Source organism: Triturus cristatus, chromosome 8 (assembly GCF_964204655.1).
Source record: "Triturus cristatus chromosome 8, aTriCri1.1, whole genome shotgun sequence".
NCBI lineage: Eukaryota > Metazoa > Chordata > Amphibia > Caudata > Salamandridae > Triturus > Triturus cristatus.
In genome coordinates this window covers 860047460-860063299 of record NC_140591.1, presented here as the reverse complement: position 1 = coordinate 860063299, position 15840 = coordinate 860047460, and the positions used below count along the sequence as shown (strand labels likewise).

The 15840-nt window shown below is 43.4% G+C and overlaps 1 protein-coding gene across 4 annotated transcripts in view; it reads right to left on the bottom strand.

Moving 5' to 3' along the window:
• Nucleotides 1–15840, bottom strand: part of TBC1D23 (TBC1 domain family member 23) — a 558574-nt gene that overhangs the window by 245178 nt on the left and 297556 nt on the right. For all 4 annotated transcript variants that reach the window (XM_085622378.1, XM_085622377.1, XM_085622376.1 and 1 more), the window contains exons 11-12: nt 12622–12792; nt 3524–3566 (exon numbers count right to left, since the gene is read on the bottom strand). In XM_085622378.1, coding sequence (XP_085478504.1) covers nt 3524–3566; nt 12622–12792 — 214 coding nt within the window. The remainder of the gene's footprint in view (nt 1–3523; nt 3567–12621; nt 12793–15840) is intronic.

Genomic DNA, 15840 nt, shown 5'->3' with positions numbered 1-15840 from the left:
CCCTGCAAGCTGCTCTGGCTAACAAAGATCAAAGAGAGTTCTGGTCCATAGTTGCCACTGGTAGTTGTCAGGGCAAGACTGCTATCGAAACTAATATATCAGCAGAAGCCTGGGAAGCTCACTTCCAGGCCCTATATACCACAAAGAACATCCCAGTCTCCTGTGGAGATGTATTTCCAATTGTTCCTAGTGCTAACCATGATGAACTTATTGAATTCACGCTCTCAGAAGTTTTAAGTGCGATAAGTAAGCTCCCAGTGGGCAAAGCGCTGGGATTGGAAAAGATCCCAGGGAATCTCTTCCGGGGAGAACCAGGAATTTGGGGAACTTATCTGTGGGCTCTATTTAATGCCATTTTGAAGGGCATGCCAATTCCCGAAACCTGGGCAGGGGCGGAAATAGTCCCAGTTTTTAAAAAGGGGTCGCCGGTTCTCCCTGCAAATTACAGACCAATCAGTCTGATCGACGTCATGCAAAAACTCTTTGCACGGGTAGTTCTTGACCGTTTGCAGGGGTGGATGGGAGATCATGATATTCTAAGCCCTTATCAAGCCGGATTCAGGAAGAACATTTCCACTGTGGACCAAATTTACAGACTGCAACTTATATATTGGAAAACGGTGAGAATGGAGGGTGGCAGCCTCTATTTGATCTTCGTGGATCTGAAGACAGCTTTCGACTTGGTCTCCAGGGCCAAGCTATGGACGGTACTTGGAGATATGGGGATTCCCCCTTACCTTCTGAATATACTTATTAGATTGCATGAAGGTAATTTTGCCCAAGTAAGGTGTGGAAAAGGAGGCAATTGACACCCTGATTTCCAGTCAACAGGGGTGTAAGGCAGGGGTGTGTGCTCACACCTACCCTGTTTTGCCTCTTTGTCAACTCTCTGGTATCCAACCTTGCGAAGGTCAGGGACAACGATGCCCCCAAACTGGCAGGTACCAAAGTCCCCGCAATGATGTTTGTGGATGATACTTTGCTACTGTCAAAGTCTCTGATGGGCATTCAGAGGGTCCTGGACAGTTTTGCCACTTTTTGTGGCAAAAGGGGCTTGGAGATCAATAACCTGAAGACAAAGTTTATGGTCTCCAACCCGCCCAAGACAAGCCGCCCTAACCCTAGGCTGGAGGGAACCATCTTGGACAGAGTGTCAGTGTTTGAATATCTAGGGGTCACACTGACAGAAAATATGGAGTAGGGCCCACAAATTGCTTCAGGGGGTATTGCCAAATTATTGAGAAATTCCACCTCTAAACCTGCTGGGCCTATAGTTGAGATTTATAAGGCCCAAGCCAGGGGCGCGGCAATGTATGGGGCTGAACTCTGGGGGCATTGCTGTTGTGGACCTGTGAGCAAGGTGTGAAATAATTTTATGAGGCAGATCCTGGTTCTCCCTGTTAGTACCCTCCTTGTTCCCCTACGGTTGAATCTAGGAATTAGACCGATGAGTTGGGCCTCAGACCACTAACTTTTTGGCGTAGAATGTGGGTGACTCCAGAATTGGCAGCGTATAGAACAGAACTAAAAGAGATATTGAGCCTTCCGGGAGTAGCAAAAATCCCCTGGTTTGCACATATAAAGGATGAATGCACCAAGATGGGAAAACCAACATCGTGGAGCAACCCTGAGGACGCATGTGCTGCAACCCCACGCTATGAAGTGGTAAAAGCCTACCGTTCGAGCAAGCTTGCCGTTGTACAGGGACGTTCCTCTGTAGGTCAACTGACGGCCCAATTTTTATTGTTAAAAGATGATTACAGAATGGAATCTTTTTTAGATGACATCCAGCCATCTCTGGCGAGAAAACTGTATGTCCAGTTTAGAATGGGCATTCTGCCGCTCCGTGTATTCACCCACAATTGGACACACTCTTCTCCTAGAGAATGCCCAGCTTGCAATTGGGAGGAAGAGACGGAGCTTCATGTCTTTTTCTTTTGCCCGGTTCATACATTAATAAGAAAGCACTGGCTTGTCCAACTGTGCATGAATTTAGGGTGTGTTCACTGTGCTGAGGCATTTAGAGTTTTGAAGTCTGACACCTGTAAGCCATTTTTTTTTGGCTGTGTAAAGATTCCTACTTCAATGTGGCGTAGGCGCATGACTTTTGTAAAATCGTTACCTTAGTTGCAGCAGCACATCGTCATTATTTTCTAGGGTTTTAACCTGTATTTTAACATTTTTAACTGTTTTAACCTCAAAATGTATTTAGTTTTACTTTTTATATGTGTGTATACAGTTTGTATCTTAAAGGTATGACTCTGATTGCTGCTTCAATTAACTCCTCTGTTTGACCCGTTTTGAAACTATTTGCACAGTTGTGTTCTTCATACTCATTGTCCTTTGCACAGTATTTATCTTGCACATGTACTTTATGGAGATGCCGGATTTGGAACTATGTCAGTGCCTAATTCCAGATCGGGATGTCATTTTATTAGATTACCTTTTATGTCTATTTTCTTGTATTGCATTTATTGTTTCTATTGCATACTTTTATGGTCATAGTGACCGAAATAAAGGTTTCTGAAAGGAAAGGCTATTTCCCCATTTCTTGAAGATGTTAGCCATTCCTTTAAGTGCTGGAAACTGGGCGGCGCTGACGCCCCTTCACTCAGCTGTATCAATCCATAACACAGTGTGCCACGTAAAGTCCAGAGGAGCACTTTCAGCAAGATACGAGAAAGCTGCATTAGCCTTTTTTCGTGTGTTGCATATGTCCTCTACAGGGAAGTCTTACAGAATACCCGGAACACCATTTGTACAGGGAACAATTGGTGAGGCATCTCCTGCAACCGCCTCATCTCTGGAAAGCTCCATTAGTGTGACTGCGGGATCCCGTGACCAAGGCAAAATCACAATTCAAAATGTATAACTGAGAAAATTAACACTGAAAGCCCACCTCTATATGCTCTCTTTCTGTTGTTGTCATGAGCGGACACAAAACCTAAAGTAGCCCCGTTTCACAACTAGTTCCCTGAAAGTTATCTTGCAATTGAATAAAGTGTATAATGTTGCCTCATTATAAATAATGAATACATTATTTAGACAAAGCATTTAACAGAATGAATGTGGACAAATGTGTAGAATACATTATTTCAATGTATCGTGAAGAGATGCTACGCTTTTTAGACTAAACCCGAATTCATCATGAAACATTAAATATCAATGGCCATGTCAACATACTAAAGCAATCCATAAACATAGGGCTAAACAGGCAGCATCGGGGAACTCATTGACCAAGATGTCATATCGCATTCTGTATTTTGCATGGTTCAAAAAGCAAGAACCAAATGGCCATTATGACATTTCCTGGTCAATTAGCATATTTCAATAACTTAATGTGAGGGGCACATTTGAGAAAATGAGAACATGGTAGCCCACTATATCTTTAACAGTGCCTTATTCTAAAACATACCATTCAACTAACGGATGCCCCGTTAGAAGCAACATAAATAAGTGATTAAGACATTTTGTGTTGGCAGGATGACACCAGGTAATAGGATGAAATCAAAACAGAGCTTACCCATAAATCCTCCTTTGGCAATGCTGATGTACTCTTTGCTTTTCTGAAAAAAGAAGAGAAAGCTTCATTTGAAACATACAATTAAATAAGGTAACTCTTGTTTAGTTTTTGTACCTTAATTATCTTACTTCATTTCAACTTTAATAAGATTTGGACACTATAAGATGTCAACTTTGATAAGAACAGAAAAATAAAGACATACCCATGAAAATATAGCATGACATTTTGACGTAGATATACTTAAAATAGCCAATTCCCTCGAACATGCAGCCTGGTGCCACTGAGAGCAAGTGTGTACTTTTGCAGTTTGCCTCAAAGCCACCATTTGGGAGATCCTCCAATAGCACAGGTCAGGTCATAATAAATTTAGTGAATATCGAGCTTCTTCCAAGAAGTTAAAATCAGTTGTTGTAATGGGAGTAAGTGGTCTTTAATTAAGTGCCTGCTACAGCAGTGTTGCTGATTGTTGGCATGCTGTAAAAAACTTTTACTATTATTCAACTGAATGATGCTCATTTTATCACCATCGCAAGGAAGCCTGGCCATGCTATGCGGTTGCAATGGTGTGGGGTTATGGCAACCTTTTGAAAATGTATTAGGTTTTGTAGCAAATAAAATGTCAAATGAAGAAACAAAATACAATTTAGAGTCATGGGTTTGTATGAAGTGTCTCCGCAGCCCAAATTCCACATGCACACATTTGCATAATTAAGTAATCTGTATAACTCACAGTGACATATTCCAGTCATTTTGTTTACCACTATCTGCATCACAGTGACTAGAAACTCTGTCAGACTGTTCCCTGAATGAAAGGAACCCGAAGAAGGGTAAGTTACGCAACCTTATAGTACTCATCGCTGCCACAACCTATAAGTCCACGGAATTCATTATGCACAGTGGCGAATTCAGGATAACTTGGGGAGTTTTGGGTGAATCTTGTTCTACCAGGTTTAAGAGTGATGTGGCTCTCATCAGGACCTGAACATACAGCATTAGCCTATGGACCCCAGTTCTGAAGTCTGTATGTGTTGCAGTATGCACAAGGTCTAAGTAGTTTCTATGAATATATTCCTTGGGAGAACCACCACATGCAATTGTGTCTATTTTGGACAATCTATTAATTTCACTGCCAAATCTCTGCCCCCGGCCTCTCTAGACACACCCATCACCCAGTACACAGAGTGTCCTCTTAGCTCTCTGTCACTTCTGCTCATCTGTGGTGGCTGGTGGTCTTTGAAAGTGGTGAGGCGTTATACTTGGCCTGAATTACAGGGAACAAAACAAGTGAGAGATTTCTTCTAGGAGAGTTCAAGGAGTTCTCCTCTAGAAAGGAATATGCTACTTACCAGTATGCATCTGTTCTTGGCATGTAGAGCTGCAGAGCCACACACTTAGGATAGTAGATCGCCATCTGGTGTTGGGCTCGGATGCTTGCAGGTTGTTGCTGTCTTCAGAAGAAGTCTTTGGTCATGAGATAAGGGACTCCTCCCTTGGACTACAGTGCGCATGGGCATCAACTCCATCCTCAGATTGTTTTTCGCCATGATGGGAAATGATGGAGTTTGTAGAAAAGAGAGAGATGTCCATGTGTAATGTATAAGTAAGACGCTGCTGGAACAGATACAGGTCCCGGGGAGGTGGGTGGGCGTGCGTGGCTCTGCAGCTCTACATGCCAAGAACAGATGCATGCTGGTAAGTAGCATATTCTGTTCGAGGCATATGAGCTGCAGATCACACACTTAGGATAGAGTATATAGCAGTGTCTCCCCTAGCGGTGGTCACCTGTATCGGTTTCAGCAGTTTGAAATAAAGTTTTAAGGACAGCCTGACCCACAGAAGCTTGTTGTTGTGCTTGCACGTCAACACAATAGTGTTTGGTGGAGGTGTGTGTTGTAGACCATGTGGCTGCCTTACAAATATCTTCTAAGGGAATGTTTCCTAAGAATGCCATGGAAGCCCCTATTTTGCGTGTGGAATGCATTCTAGGGGGAACTGTCAGTGTGCGTTTAGTCTTGTGGTAGCATATTTGGATACATTTAACTATTCACTACCCAAGGCGCGCCCAAGGCAAGCCCGTCTGCGCCCGTCCGCGGCCGGCCGGGGACAGGGGGCCACAATCCCTGACCGAAACAGGTCAGTAATCCGTTGGAGTGCACAACAACTTCAAGCCTTTTGTCCGCGTTTTCATGAAGCCTGTCTCCATAGTCTTGAGGCGGAAGACACTATTAATTGTAAAGAGTGTCAATACAACTGGCGTATTGAACCTGCGCTTAAGACTAAGAATAGCAGGCTCACATGCGGACTACTCAATACTAGATCCATGCGGAAGCATAGTCTCGATATATATGAGCTGCTCACTGACATGAAACTCGATCTCCTATTTCTTACCGAGACTTGGCTCGACCCCAACTCTGAACCGGACATAGTCGCTTCTCTCCCTACTGGCTATGCCATAGCACGATTGGACAGAACTGTGGGTAGAGGTGGGGGAATAGCTATAGTTTATAAACAGCCGCTATACTGCCAACTCGAACCTCTCGCTATCGCTGATAGTGAGACGGGAGCCTTTTCCATCAAGGTCAACGATGGCACCACACTGAAGGGCCTCTTGATTTATCGTGCTCCGGGTCCTTTCACCCATTTCTCTACCAGCCTTATCGAGGGCATAACCGATGCCGCTCTACGCAGGGATAAATTTATGCTCCTAGGTGATCTTAACATCCATCTAGATGACCTACTGGACACAGGAGCCACAGATTTCTGTCAACAATTACATTCCCTCCAATTATATTCCAAATCTAAGGCCCCGACCCATCAAAAGGGCCATTTATTGGACCCTATTTTTGTCAATTGGGAAGACATTGTAGTTAAGGCCCCTGTTCCTGTTTCTTGGTCTGACCACTTTCTAGTGCCTTTTATAATTAATATCCCTCTTAACAACATCCATACGCGTACCTGCTCTAAATATATGAGCCGCAAATGGACTGCCTTTTCTAAATCTAAGTTCGATATTGCTCTTACTAAAGGTGGCAAACCAGGAGGTGAGGATGCTATAACTGCATCTGATAGATTAGAAGTCCGTATTAACAAAGCTTTAGATGATACTGCCCCTCTTTGCCACAAAAATCCCTGTAGTGGGCTCCAGAAATCCGCCCCCTGGTACAGCAAAGAACTACGTTCAGCGAAAGCAGAGTGTAAACAACTTGAAAGACAGTGGAGAACGGCTTATCTTGACCAAGCAAAACAAAAGTATACAGATAAACGTAGAGAATACCACACCCTGATTAGGCGTGCCAAAACTATTTATTTTTCAGGTAGAATAGAAGAAGCTAATAACTCTACCAAGGAGCTATTTAAAATCTATAAGGAAATTGCGCTCTGTGGCTTTTCGGTTGACCCGTCCTTGGCCTCAGAGGAATCCTGCAACCGTATCGCTGACTTCTTTTCTGATAAAGTGGCCACCATCTATTCCACTTTTTCGGGAGGGAAGGAAAAGGGAATAGAATTTAACGAGAGTCTATCAGTCGATGTAGGTGGTAACAGCCTGACTAACTTCTTTATTCCTTCTTCGGATGAGCTCCAGCGGATCTGTTGCTCCATTAAGTCAGGATCCCCTCGAGACCCGGCATCTCCCAAACTGCTCGCAGAGAGTATTGAGATCCTTGAACCTTATATTAGAGATGTTCTGGAACTCTCTTTCAGTTCCGGCATCGTACCTCAAAGCTGGAAACAGGCTGTAGTACTCCCGCTCCAAAAAAAAACCTAACCTCAGCTGGGACAGGATGGAAAATCTCCGACCCATCTCACTCCTCCCCTACATGGCAAAAGTGGCAGAAAAGGTGGCTAATCTCCAACTTATGGCCTTTGTGGAGAAAGCCAACCTGCTCCACACCACTCAGTTTGGCTTCCGTGCCCGCCACTCTACGGAGTCTGCATTACTCATGGCCACTGAGACCATTAGGAAAGGGGTCGATGAGGGGCACACTATGGCCCTCATTCTACTTGACCTTAGTGCAGCTTTTGACACTGTAGCACATTTCACCTTGCTACAGTGTCTTAATAAAGGAGGAATCATGGGCTCAGCGCTCAGGTGGATCCAATCTTTCCTCACTGACAGGGGTTTTCAGGTCAGACAGGGAGAACATTACTCTCGTATGGTCACTCTTGATCAAGGGGTTCCTCAGGGCTCTGCCCTGAGCCCCACCATGTTTAACCTGTATGTCTCCCCTGTTGCTACTATTGTGGAAAGTTATGATCTTCAACTAGTGTCATACGCTGATGACACACAGCTGGTCATCATGCTCGCCAACATAGATCAGTCAGAACAATGTACGGGGCACACGTACGTTCATCTCCACATTTTAAGGGTCTGTTGCTCTTGTATGCCATATAACCCAGTGTAGGAAGCTGGCTCTTTATGTGATACATCAATAATCTGATATACTGTGTTAAGAGTCCTGGGGTTCCCTTATAAGTGGACAGGAGGTTGCTTCAGCAATCTAAAGGTGCTCTATTAGGGGTAGTGTGTTTGAGCAGCTTTGGCTTAACCGAGAGGAGTGCAGGACATTTGGAAATACACATAATAGTCAATAAATGACACCCACGATTCGAGAAGGCGAGCCACACCAAGTTCTAAAAATAGAAAATATCTTTATACGTGTATAGTCAGAGAAAAATTGCTCATATGACACGCTTTAAATATGAATTAGTTTTAGTTCACAAAGTGGACACCATGCAATTTTTGAGTCCTGCAATGTTATCCTATAGAAGGAAGAACAAGTTCTGCAAACAGGTTTTGTACAGCGACTTATGAGATCAATCTCCATGAGTTAAGGTGAGTGGTGGGCAAGGTCCAAGGCAGCACCAACAGTACACCACCAGCAGCACAAGGGCGACCGGGTGCAGTGTACAAAACAGCGTCAGGAGCCCTATGTTATTCTATGGAGATCGGTCTCTGCGAAGAGAGGCTGCAGACTCTGGCTAAGAGGCCAGTCAGGCCAGACCAACAAGGGGTTGGGGGAAACTCAGGCCTCACAAGGACCGGGTACGGGGGGACACCATTGGTCCGCTTCACCACAGCCCAGGAGTGGCGGGTGCAGAGGTGTTCTAAGGCGTCAGGTTTTTCCTTACCGGAGCAATCACAGTAGAGGGGGCCTGTGTGCTGAAGCTGTAGGTGACGGAGGGTCCATGAGGGGTGAAACCCTGATGGATTTGGGCTCTGGAGGGCTGGGAAAACATGTTGGCAGCGTTGGCCCACTTCGACTCGGGCTTGAAATGACTGGAGCAGTGGGGGCTTCAGTTGTTGGGTTTTGGCAGTTCCGGAGTTGCTGCGCGATGCAGGGAACAGTTCTGCTGTCCTGTGGGCGGTCTTGGTTCTTTAATCGAAGGCAGGCAGTCCTCTAAGTTTTCTGGAGTCAGCAGCTGCAGGAAGAGTTGACTTTGGCACAGTTTTCGACGAGGGATGCAGACAGGCCAGCAGGGCTGGTACCAGGTCAGAAGCTTCTTCTCCCATCTCTGCTGTTGCGGCTCTTCGGGTCCTCTTTAGGATCTGCTTCTCTGGTGCCAGGGACTCCACTAAATACTGATTTAGGGGTGTAAGGAGAGTGCAGGGTAGTAGCCAATGGGTTACTGAACATAGGGGTCAAGAAGTCCCTTATATGACCACTTCCTGGGCATAACCCTGTCCCAGAAGTCCTAATTATGCCATCACAAAGAGGGTTACTTCTGGAAAATCGTGTCCACCTCAGTGTAGCCCACCTTAGAGGTGATACAAACATGGAGGTGGCATGCCTACCTGACTAGCTAATTTTCACAGCTGTCCAGGTGCCAAGCGAGTCCTGGACAAAGGGGGGGTGGCATCCTCTCCTGTGAGGGGGAGCCAGACCCCCATTCAAAAGGCAATTGCTTGCTGGCCTGGGAAGGCTGATCAGCAGGTCATCTTGTGAGAGGGAGTGTAACACCCGACTTCCTGGATAGGCTTTTGTTCTGAATTTCCAGAGAGCAGAGGCTCTCACCATAGGACGTCAGAACAGTGTCTCTGGTGGCAGGCTGGCAGAATCCAGTCAGGGAACACACCAGAGTCTGGTAGGTTTTCAGGGGACATCTCCAAGGTGCCCTTTGCGTGCATGTACTGCTAAATCCATCACTGGAATCAGTGTGGGTTTATCAATATGAGATGTTTGATACCAAACATCCCTAGTTTCAGTGAAGCCATCATGTAGCTGGGGAACTTGTTTTCACCAGTGTCCAGCACATGTTTTAAAATTGCTTTCCTGTCCACTTGCACTGGCAGTAATAGGAATGACCAGCACTGGGACATATCTGCTCATGCAGGCATGCCCTCACATGTAATATTCCGCACTCGGCCCTAGACCGGTCAGGCCTGCTGTAGAGGTGAGTTACAAATATCACATGCTGTGTTAGGGAACATGGCACACAGGGATGTGTGATCTGTTGTGTTTTCACTTTTGTCTGCACCAAGACACGCAGCCTGCAATAGCAGCCTTGCATGTGCTTGGTGAGGGGTCCCTTGGGGTGGCACAATTTGTGCTGCTGCCCTTAGGGATCCTCTTTAGTACCGCAGGGCCTAGGCACCAGGGGTATCACTTACTAGGAACTTACAGAGCCTGTTAAAGGTTTTGCCAATTGGGAAAAAAGTTGTACAGTTATAGGGAAATAACACTGGTATGGGGACCTGGTTAGCAGGAACCCAGTATACTTCAGTCAAATAAAACCATCAAATACCCGCCAAAAAGTGTGTGGGGGTTGGGGGGTACTGCAACAAGAACCCAACTTCCTACACCCAGTATTTATTTCAGTGATGAAGCGCTAGTTCTGTTGTAGTATAAAACCTGTAGCTGCACCTCCGACAATGTCACATCAGCACAGACCAATATCAGACATGCAGGAGAAGCTGTGCCTACGGCAAAGTTGCATTGAGCCCTGGGCACTTCTTAAACCATAACTTAAAGATAACGGTTAAACGTTGTGAAGTTTTTCATTTTCTACCAAGTAGGACCCCATGATTACACTAAGGAAGGTTTTTTTGTTACCATACTCTACGTTTCCACTTCTTTTTAACAATATGTCGCATTTCTGACATTCTTGTTTTGTCATTAACACAGACTTGTATCAGTCTGCCTGAGATAGCTCAGGCTGCGGCCAAGCACCCGACGAATGTAAGTGTTGATATATACATTTGGCATATCTATTTATAAAACCGTTAACTTCAATTCAAGTGTGATTTTGATGACAAGGCGGTTGATTGGCACAAACAATTGCTTCCTAGCAGAACACACAAGTACCAATTTGGCAATTATGATATAATCAACCCTATTTTCTGCTGGTCTCTTGATTGTAGTTTACATTACAGGGGACGTCTACAGTGAACACAGCTACTTTCTGCAGACCACTGTTTGTAAGCATTTAATATCATTTTTTTCATATAGATTTTTCACATATTTCATTCTTTATTCAATGGCTAAGTGACTCAGCACAATTGTCCCAAAGGGAAACACACACCTCACTGTAGGGTCTGTAAGATTGCCAGAAACATGTTAACCTTTTTTAACATTATGGGGTGGAAGTTTCATTCCCCTCTTAGTTTTATTCTATCCTTTGGAGATACAAAATATAGTATCGAGATAGTCCCCTAGGAGGTAATTTTACCTCACATACCCTATCCACTGAACTCTGCGTCACTCACCCACTCTACAGCTCATTTAGGGGTCTTACTCTAAGAAGACCACACGCTAACTGCCCCTTTTCCACACAGAGGAATGAGTTGTAGTCCACACCATGAATCTCAGAAATTGGTCTGATGAAGCATGTCACCTAAGAGTGGGTGAGTGTTTTCATCCTTGACAAAGGAATGTGTTGCAACAAAAGAGACAGCAAAACTAAAACTCACCCAATGTAAGTGGGTGTTCAGACCTTGTGCATTCTTGCGTTTTGATTTGTAATGTGGGAGAGATGCAGTTGGTCTCTGAACACTTCCTTGTGACCCCCCGGGTGTTTAGCAATAGCAACGTAACCATATTCTCCCCAATGGAGGTCTCCTCCACCCCCCTGCAACTTCTCGCAAGCTGATTTCAAACATATGCTAGGGAGTTGCACCTTCCTAGAACAGTATTGGCATGGCATTTGCGATACTTTCACTGTAGTTGTCCAATATTGTCCCCCAAACACCTGGCAGGAATGCGCTCCAGAACTTTTTATTCGCAATCAAAGGTGAATAAGGTGGCTGCTCGCTTTATGGACTTGACTTTACTGCATGCCAAATGTGCAAATTAAAGTAGCAAGCAAAGTTTCCCCCTATCATTACTTCATGCTACTTTCCTTAATCCGATGGGCTAAAGCAGAAGGTGAGGCGCTGCGAAAGGAGGTAGCCAGAGGCCTCAGTAAACAAAACATATTCATGCAACAGGCCACTCTACTGTTCCAACTTCAAAACCTTGGCAAAGATCTCCTGGCTCCCTCCCGATGGATATATACCACAATAAGAAGGCAATGGAATCTAAATGCAGGCCGTGTCATTTGCGTCATTCTTTTTCATTTATTATACTTGCGTGGCTGTAACACAGTGTAGAACGTGCAGTGTTGTTCCGCTGTGGCTATAGGTCCCCCCTACCTTGTACTCCCTCTTTCTTGCTCCCTATCCTGAATCATTGGCTAGATTTGCAAAACAAATTTGCAGCATTGTCTTGTAAAATGCTTCCCCATTGTACTCACAGTTAGTTGGTTGTTATTGTTCTATGGTCTACACCAATTTAATATATTACTATTACCTTTAGACTCACTTTGAGAACACTGTAATGGATAACTGCATTTTAAACTAAAGTTGAGATTCTGCACAACTGTATAGTTTAAATTATTGGAGAGATTTATTCCAATAGCACAAGTACACTACATATTTTAGGTTATAATAGTATGTACAAGGGAGGTTTTTCTACTGGTATATTTAAACAAAAAAATCTAATAAAAGGATTTGAAAAACAAGAAACGAAAGAAAGAATCAAGAAAAACACTGGCCTACCTACAAGCAGAGTTGGAAAAACGTTGTTTAAATTATTAATGTGCCATCAATATAACAATCGTACCTGCAAAAAATGTGCAAGAACCATGTTCATGTACATATCTTCTTCTTCTCTGCCACTTCCCATGAAACATAGGTGCTCCCCACCAGCAATGGAGCCAGACTCTATGGACTGCTTTTGTGCTTCTAACAGTGATTTCACAGACAATGCAAATTCTCCTGGATTCTGGAGCATCTAATGAACAAATGTAAACAAAAAGTGTCATTAATAGAGCCACTTACTTTTAATTTGCAACGTCTACAATGCTCCATTATTGTAATATAATCATCATGAGGGAATCTATGATAAGGACCAGAAAAATAACCCACATTTATTTTTTAACACCATAAGCAAATTATGTAACAACGACTGATGATACAAGGCAGTGAAAAGCGGCTGTTTTCAAGATGCAGTCAATCAGGAAGAGCCTAGTCAGCAGGTTGCTGGGGAAAATGTTGCAATGTTCTGTGATGGTTCACTTTAGTTAACAGGCAGGCTTCTTGCAGTCATTACACACTCTCAAGTGGTCAAGGCAAGTGTCCATGATGCCTGTTGCATGTAAGACTGGACTGTCACATATGGGTGGTACAGTTTTAGGCCAATGGTTATATCTAGGTATCTATGGCACTGCGAGAATTACCACCTAAACAAAAATATCCATTAGAAACGTTTTTATGTGAGACACTGAGCGCACCAAGTTAAGGTTGAATAGGCGAACACTGCGAGACAATGCAATGAGGGCAATAATACAGGATTTATATATTTAGAAATGCATATTGTTGTCAGAAGTCTTTGGGTGTTTAAATGTTCAAGCAAGAAGCTGTGAGCAACTTACTAATTTAATTCTGAAAAGTAAGTTTTACCAACAAGCCACGTTTGCATAACTAGTTACGGAATCCAAAAGTGATTTGACTTTACACACAGACATGACCTTCTCACAAAAACATACATGCAAATAATACTTTTTACAGAAACTATCCCGTTCCCTGAAGGAAATATATTTAGGCCTGATAAAACAAAGGGTTTCCCTATGTTGTGTCTTTGGGAAAGTGTGCTAGTACGCATGGACGTTAATCTTTGATTTACTGATAACCATTTGGTGGAAATGTGTCCAATTTTGAGGCACTGTGTGGGACTCTTTGCACACACTTCGCTGTAAGAAATTTGAAGTGCAACATTTTGTTGAGAAGCTGAATATAAACAGTGCACTGGACAATCAGTCGGTCAGTCAATCTAGTTTATTATGGTACATTATAAACTTTTACAAAGGACACATAACTTTATGAAAATTCTGTAGTCCCTAGATGAAACCAGATCTAAAACCTAAAACCAGTAAGCACCTTCTAATGGATTGTGCATTTATTCAAGATATGGTTACATCCCAGCGCGAGTCATAAAGACAACACAAGATCTTATTAAGGGTTTTCATAGCTTCTCAGTCTACTGATGACGGTTAGCAGCAAAGAGAAATAATGTAGCAACTCTTTTCTTAGTAAGAGGTCAGTATAATATGCAGACACATACACACTTCGTCGTAGCCTAACCTTTCTAATGTTTGTTTTACGAAAGATAGACATGAAGTTAGTAAAGGATTTTCCAGGCCAAGAATGTCTAGTAGGATCATGCACTAAATGTGGATTAGGCCATTAAAATATTGAGGAACAGCTTATTTCGTTCTCTAAAAAAAATTCAAGCCAATCTACTGGTGGACGGAAAAGGCACGTTTCAAAACTCTATTTTCTCCACTTGCAACAAATGTACATTGGCATAACTCAACCCTCTCACCCCACGTGTCACCACAGAGAAATTCTATATGGACCAAACATTGAAGGAATGTGAATGGCCCCTTAAGAAACTAAGAATCCCACCGATAATTTTTGCAAGATTTTCAGATTTTATGGTCAACTGTGTTCCCCTATTTATATACGAGTCAAAAGAAACAGTTACTTAGGAAAAAGAAATAACCGTCTTAAGCGCAGACCGCCATTAATAATAGACTTCGGACTAGAGTTCTAAGGGCCATCAGTCAGGATCTTAGATTTACTACATTTGCTTTTAGCCCAAGATAAAATCAACATACTTCGCCACTAAGTAATAACCAGGAAATCAGAACGAAGACATCAGATTATGATAGTAACATAATTTTTTACATTATTAATTCTGGGGGCATCTGATACAATAGCACCAAGTTTAAGCTCATAAAGTATGTATATACAGAGAGTAATGAAAAGTAGCCAGCAAACATCCCTATTTGCTTGCAGAAAGAAGTTCACCGTCTGAAGCAAAGACACCAAACCCAACTCACCTTCCAAATCTAAAGGGCCAACCACAATGTGGACAAGTCTGCAAGGCTGAATGTAGACAAAAGGTTCATTAAAGCTAGTTGTGCTATTCCTCCATTGATTTTCTTTTTAAAGAAACTTTATTGGTATTTTCCATTATAAACAGTAAACTGTTATACATCACAGTACATGGTGCGACTTCACTCCATTGTAAAAAGCAGCCGAATAAATGCATGCATTGTAGGCTCATCTCGATGAATGTTTCATCGCTGTTTAAGGGCGTGCACCATTATAGTATGCATGAGGAACTGTCCAGTGAGTACTTGCCAATCCTTGACTAGTGACAGGAAGTTAATTAGAGTAATAGCGTGGAATAAATGAGCAACCTTTTCTATCCCACTAGCAAGGGACTGCAGGCAAGTTTAGACCAGGTCGTCCTGTAGGAATTGTGTCCAAAAAGGCCATCCCTGCAGACTTGACGGCCCAGGTAGTAGTACTCGATGAATGTGTGCAGTGATGAGTAAGAAAGAGGCCCTAGTGTGAAGCACCATAAGGAGGCTTTGATGACAGAGCCTGCAATTCACTCAGCCACCTGGTGGAAGTTATTACCACTAAAAAAGCTGTTTTGATGGAAAGCCGATGGAGGGGCACTTGTGCAGAGGTTCAAACGGAGCTCACTTTAGGAAGGCGAAAACCAAATTAAGGTCTCACTGAGGAATGATGATATGGGGCAGGTGGGAACATATTTACAGGCCACTTGAGTAATCTATTTACAATAGGGGATTTATATAAGGAGGGTCAGTCTGGCAGCCTCAAGAAGGCAGATAGGGACGAAAGGTACCCTTTGAGAGTCCCAGAGCGGAGCCATGCTGGGCAAGGGTCAAAATTAAGAGAAGAATTTGAGAGAGGGAAGCAGAAAGAGGATCAATAGAGTATTCGGCACAAGATTTTATATAAATTT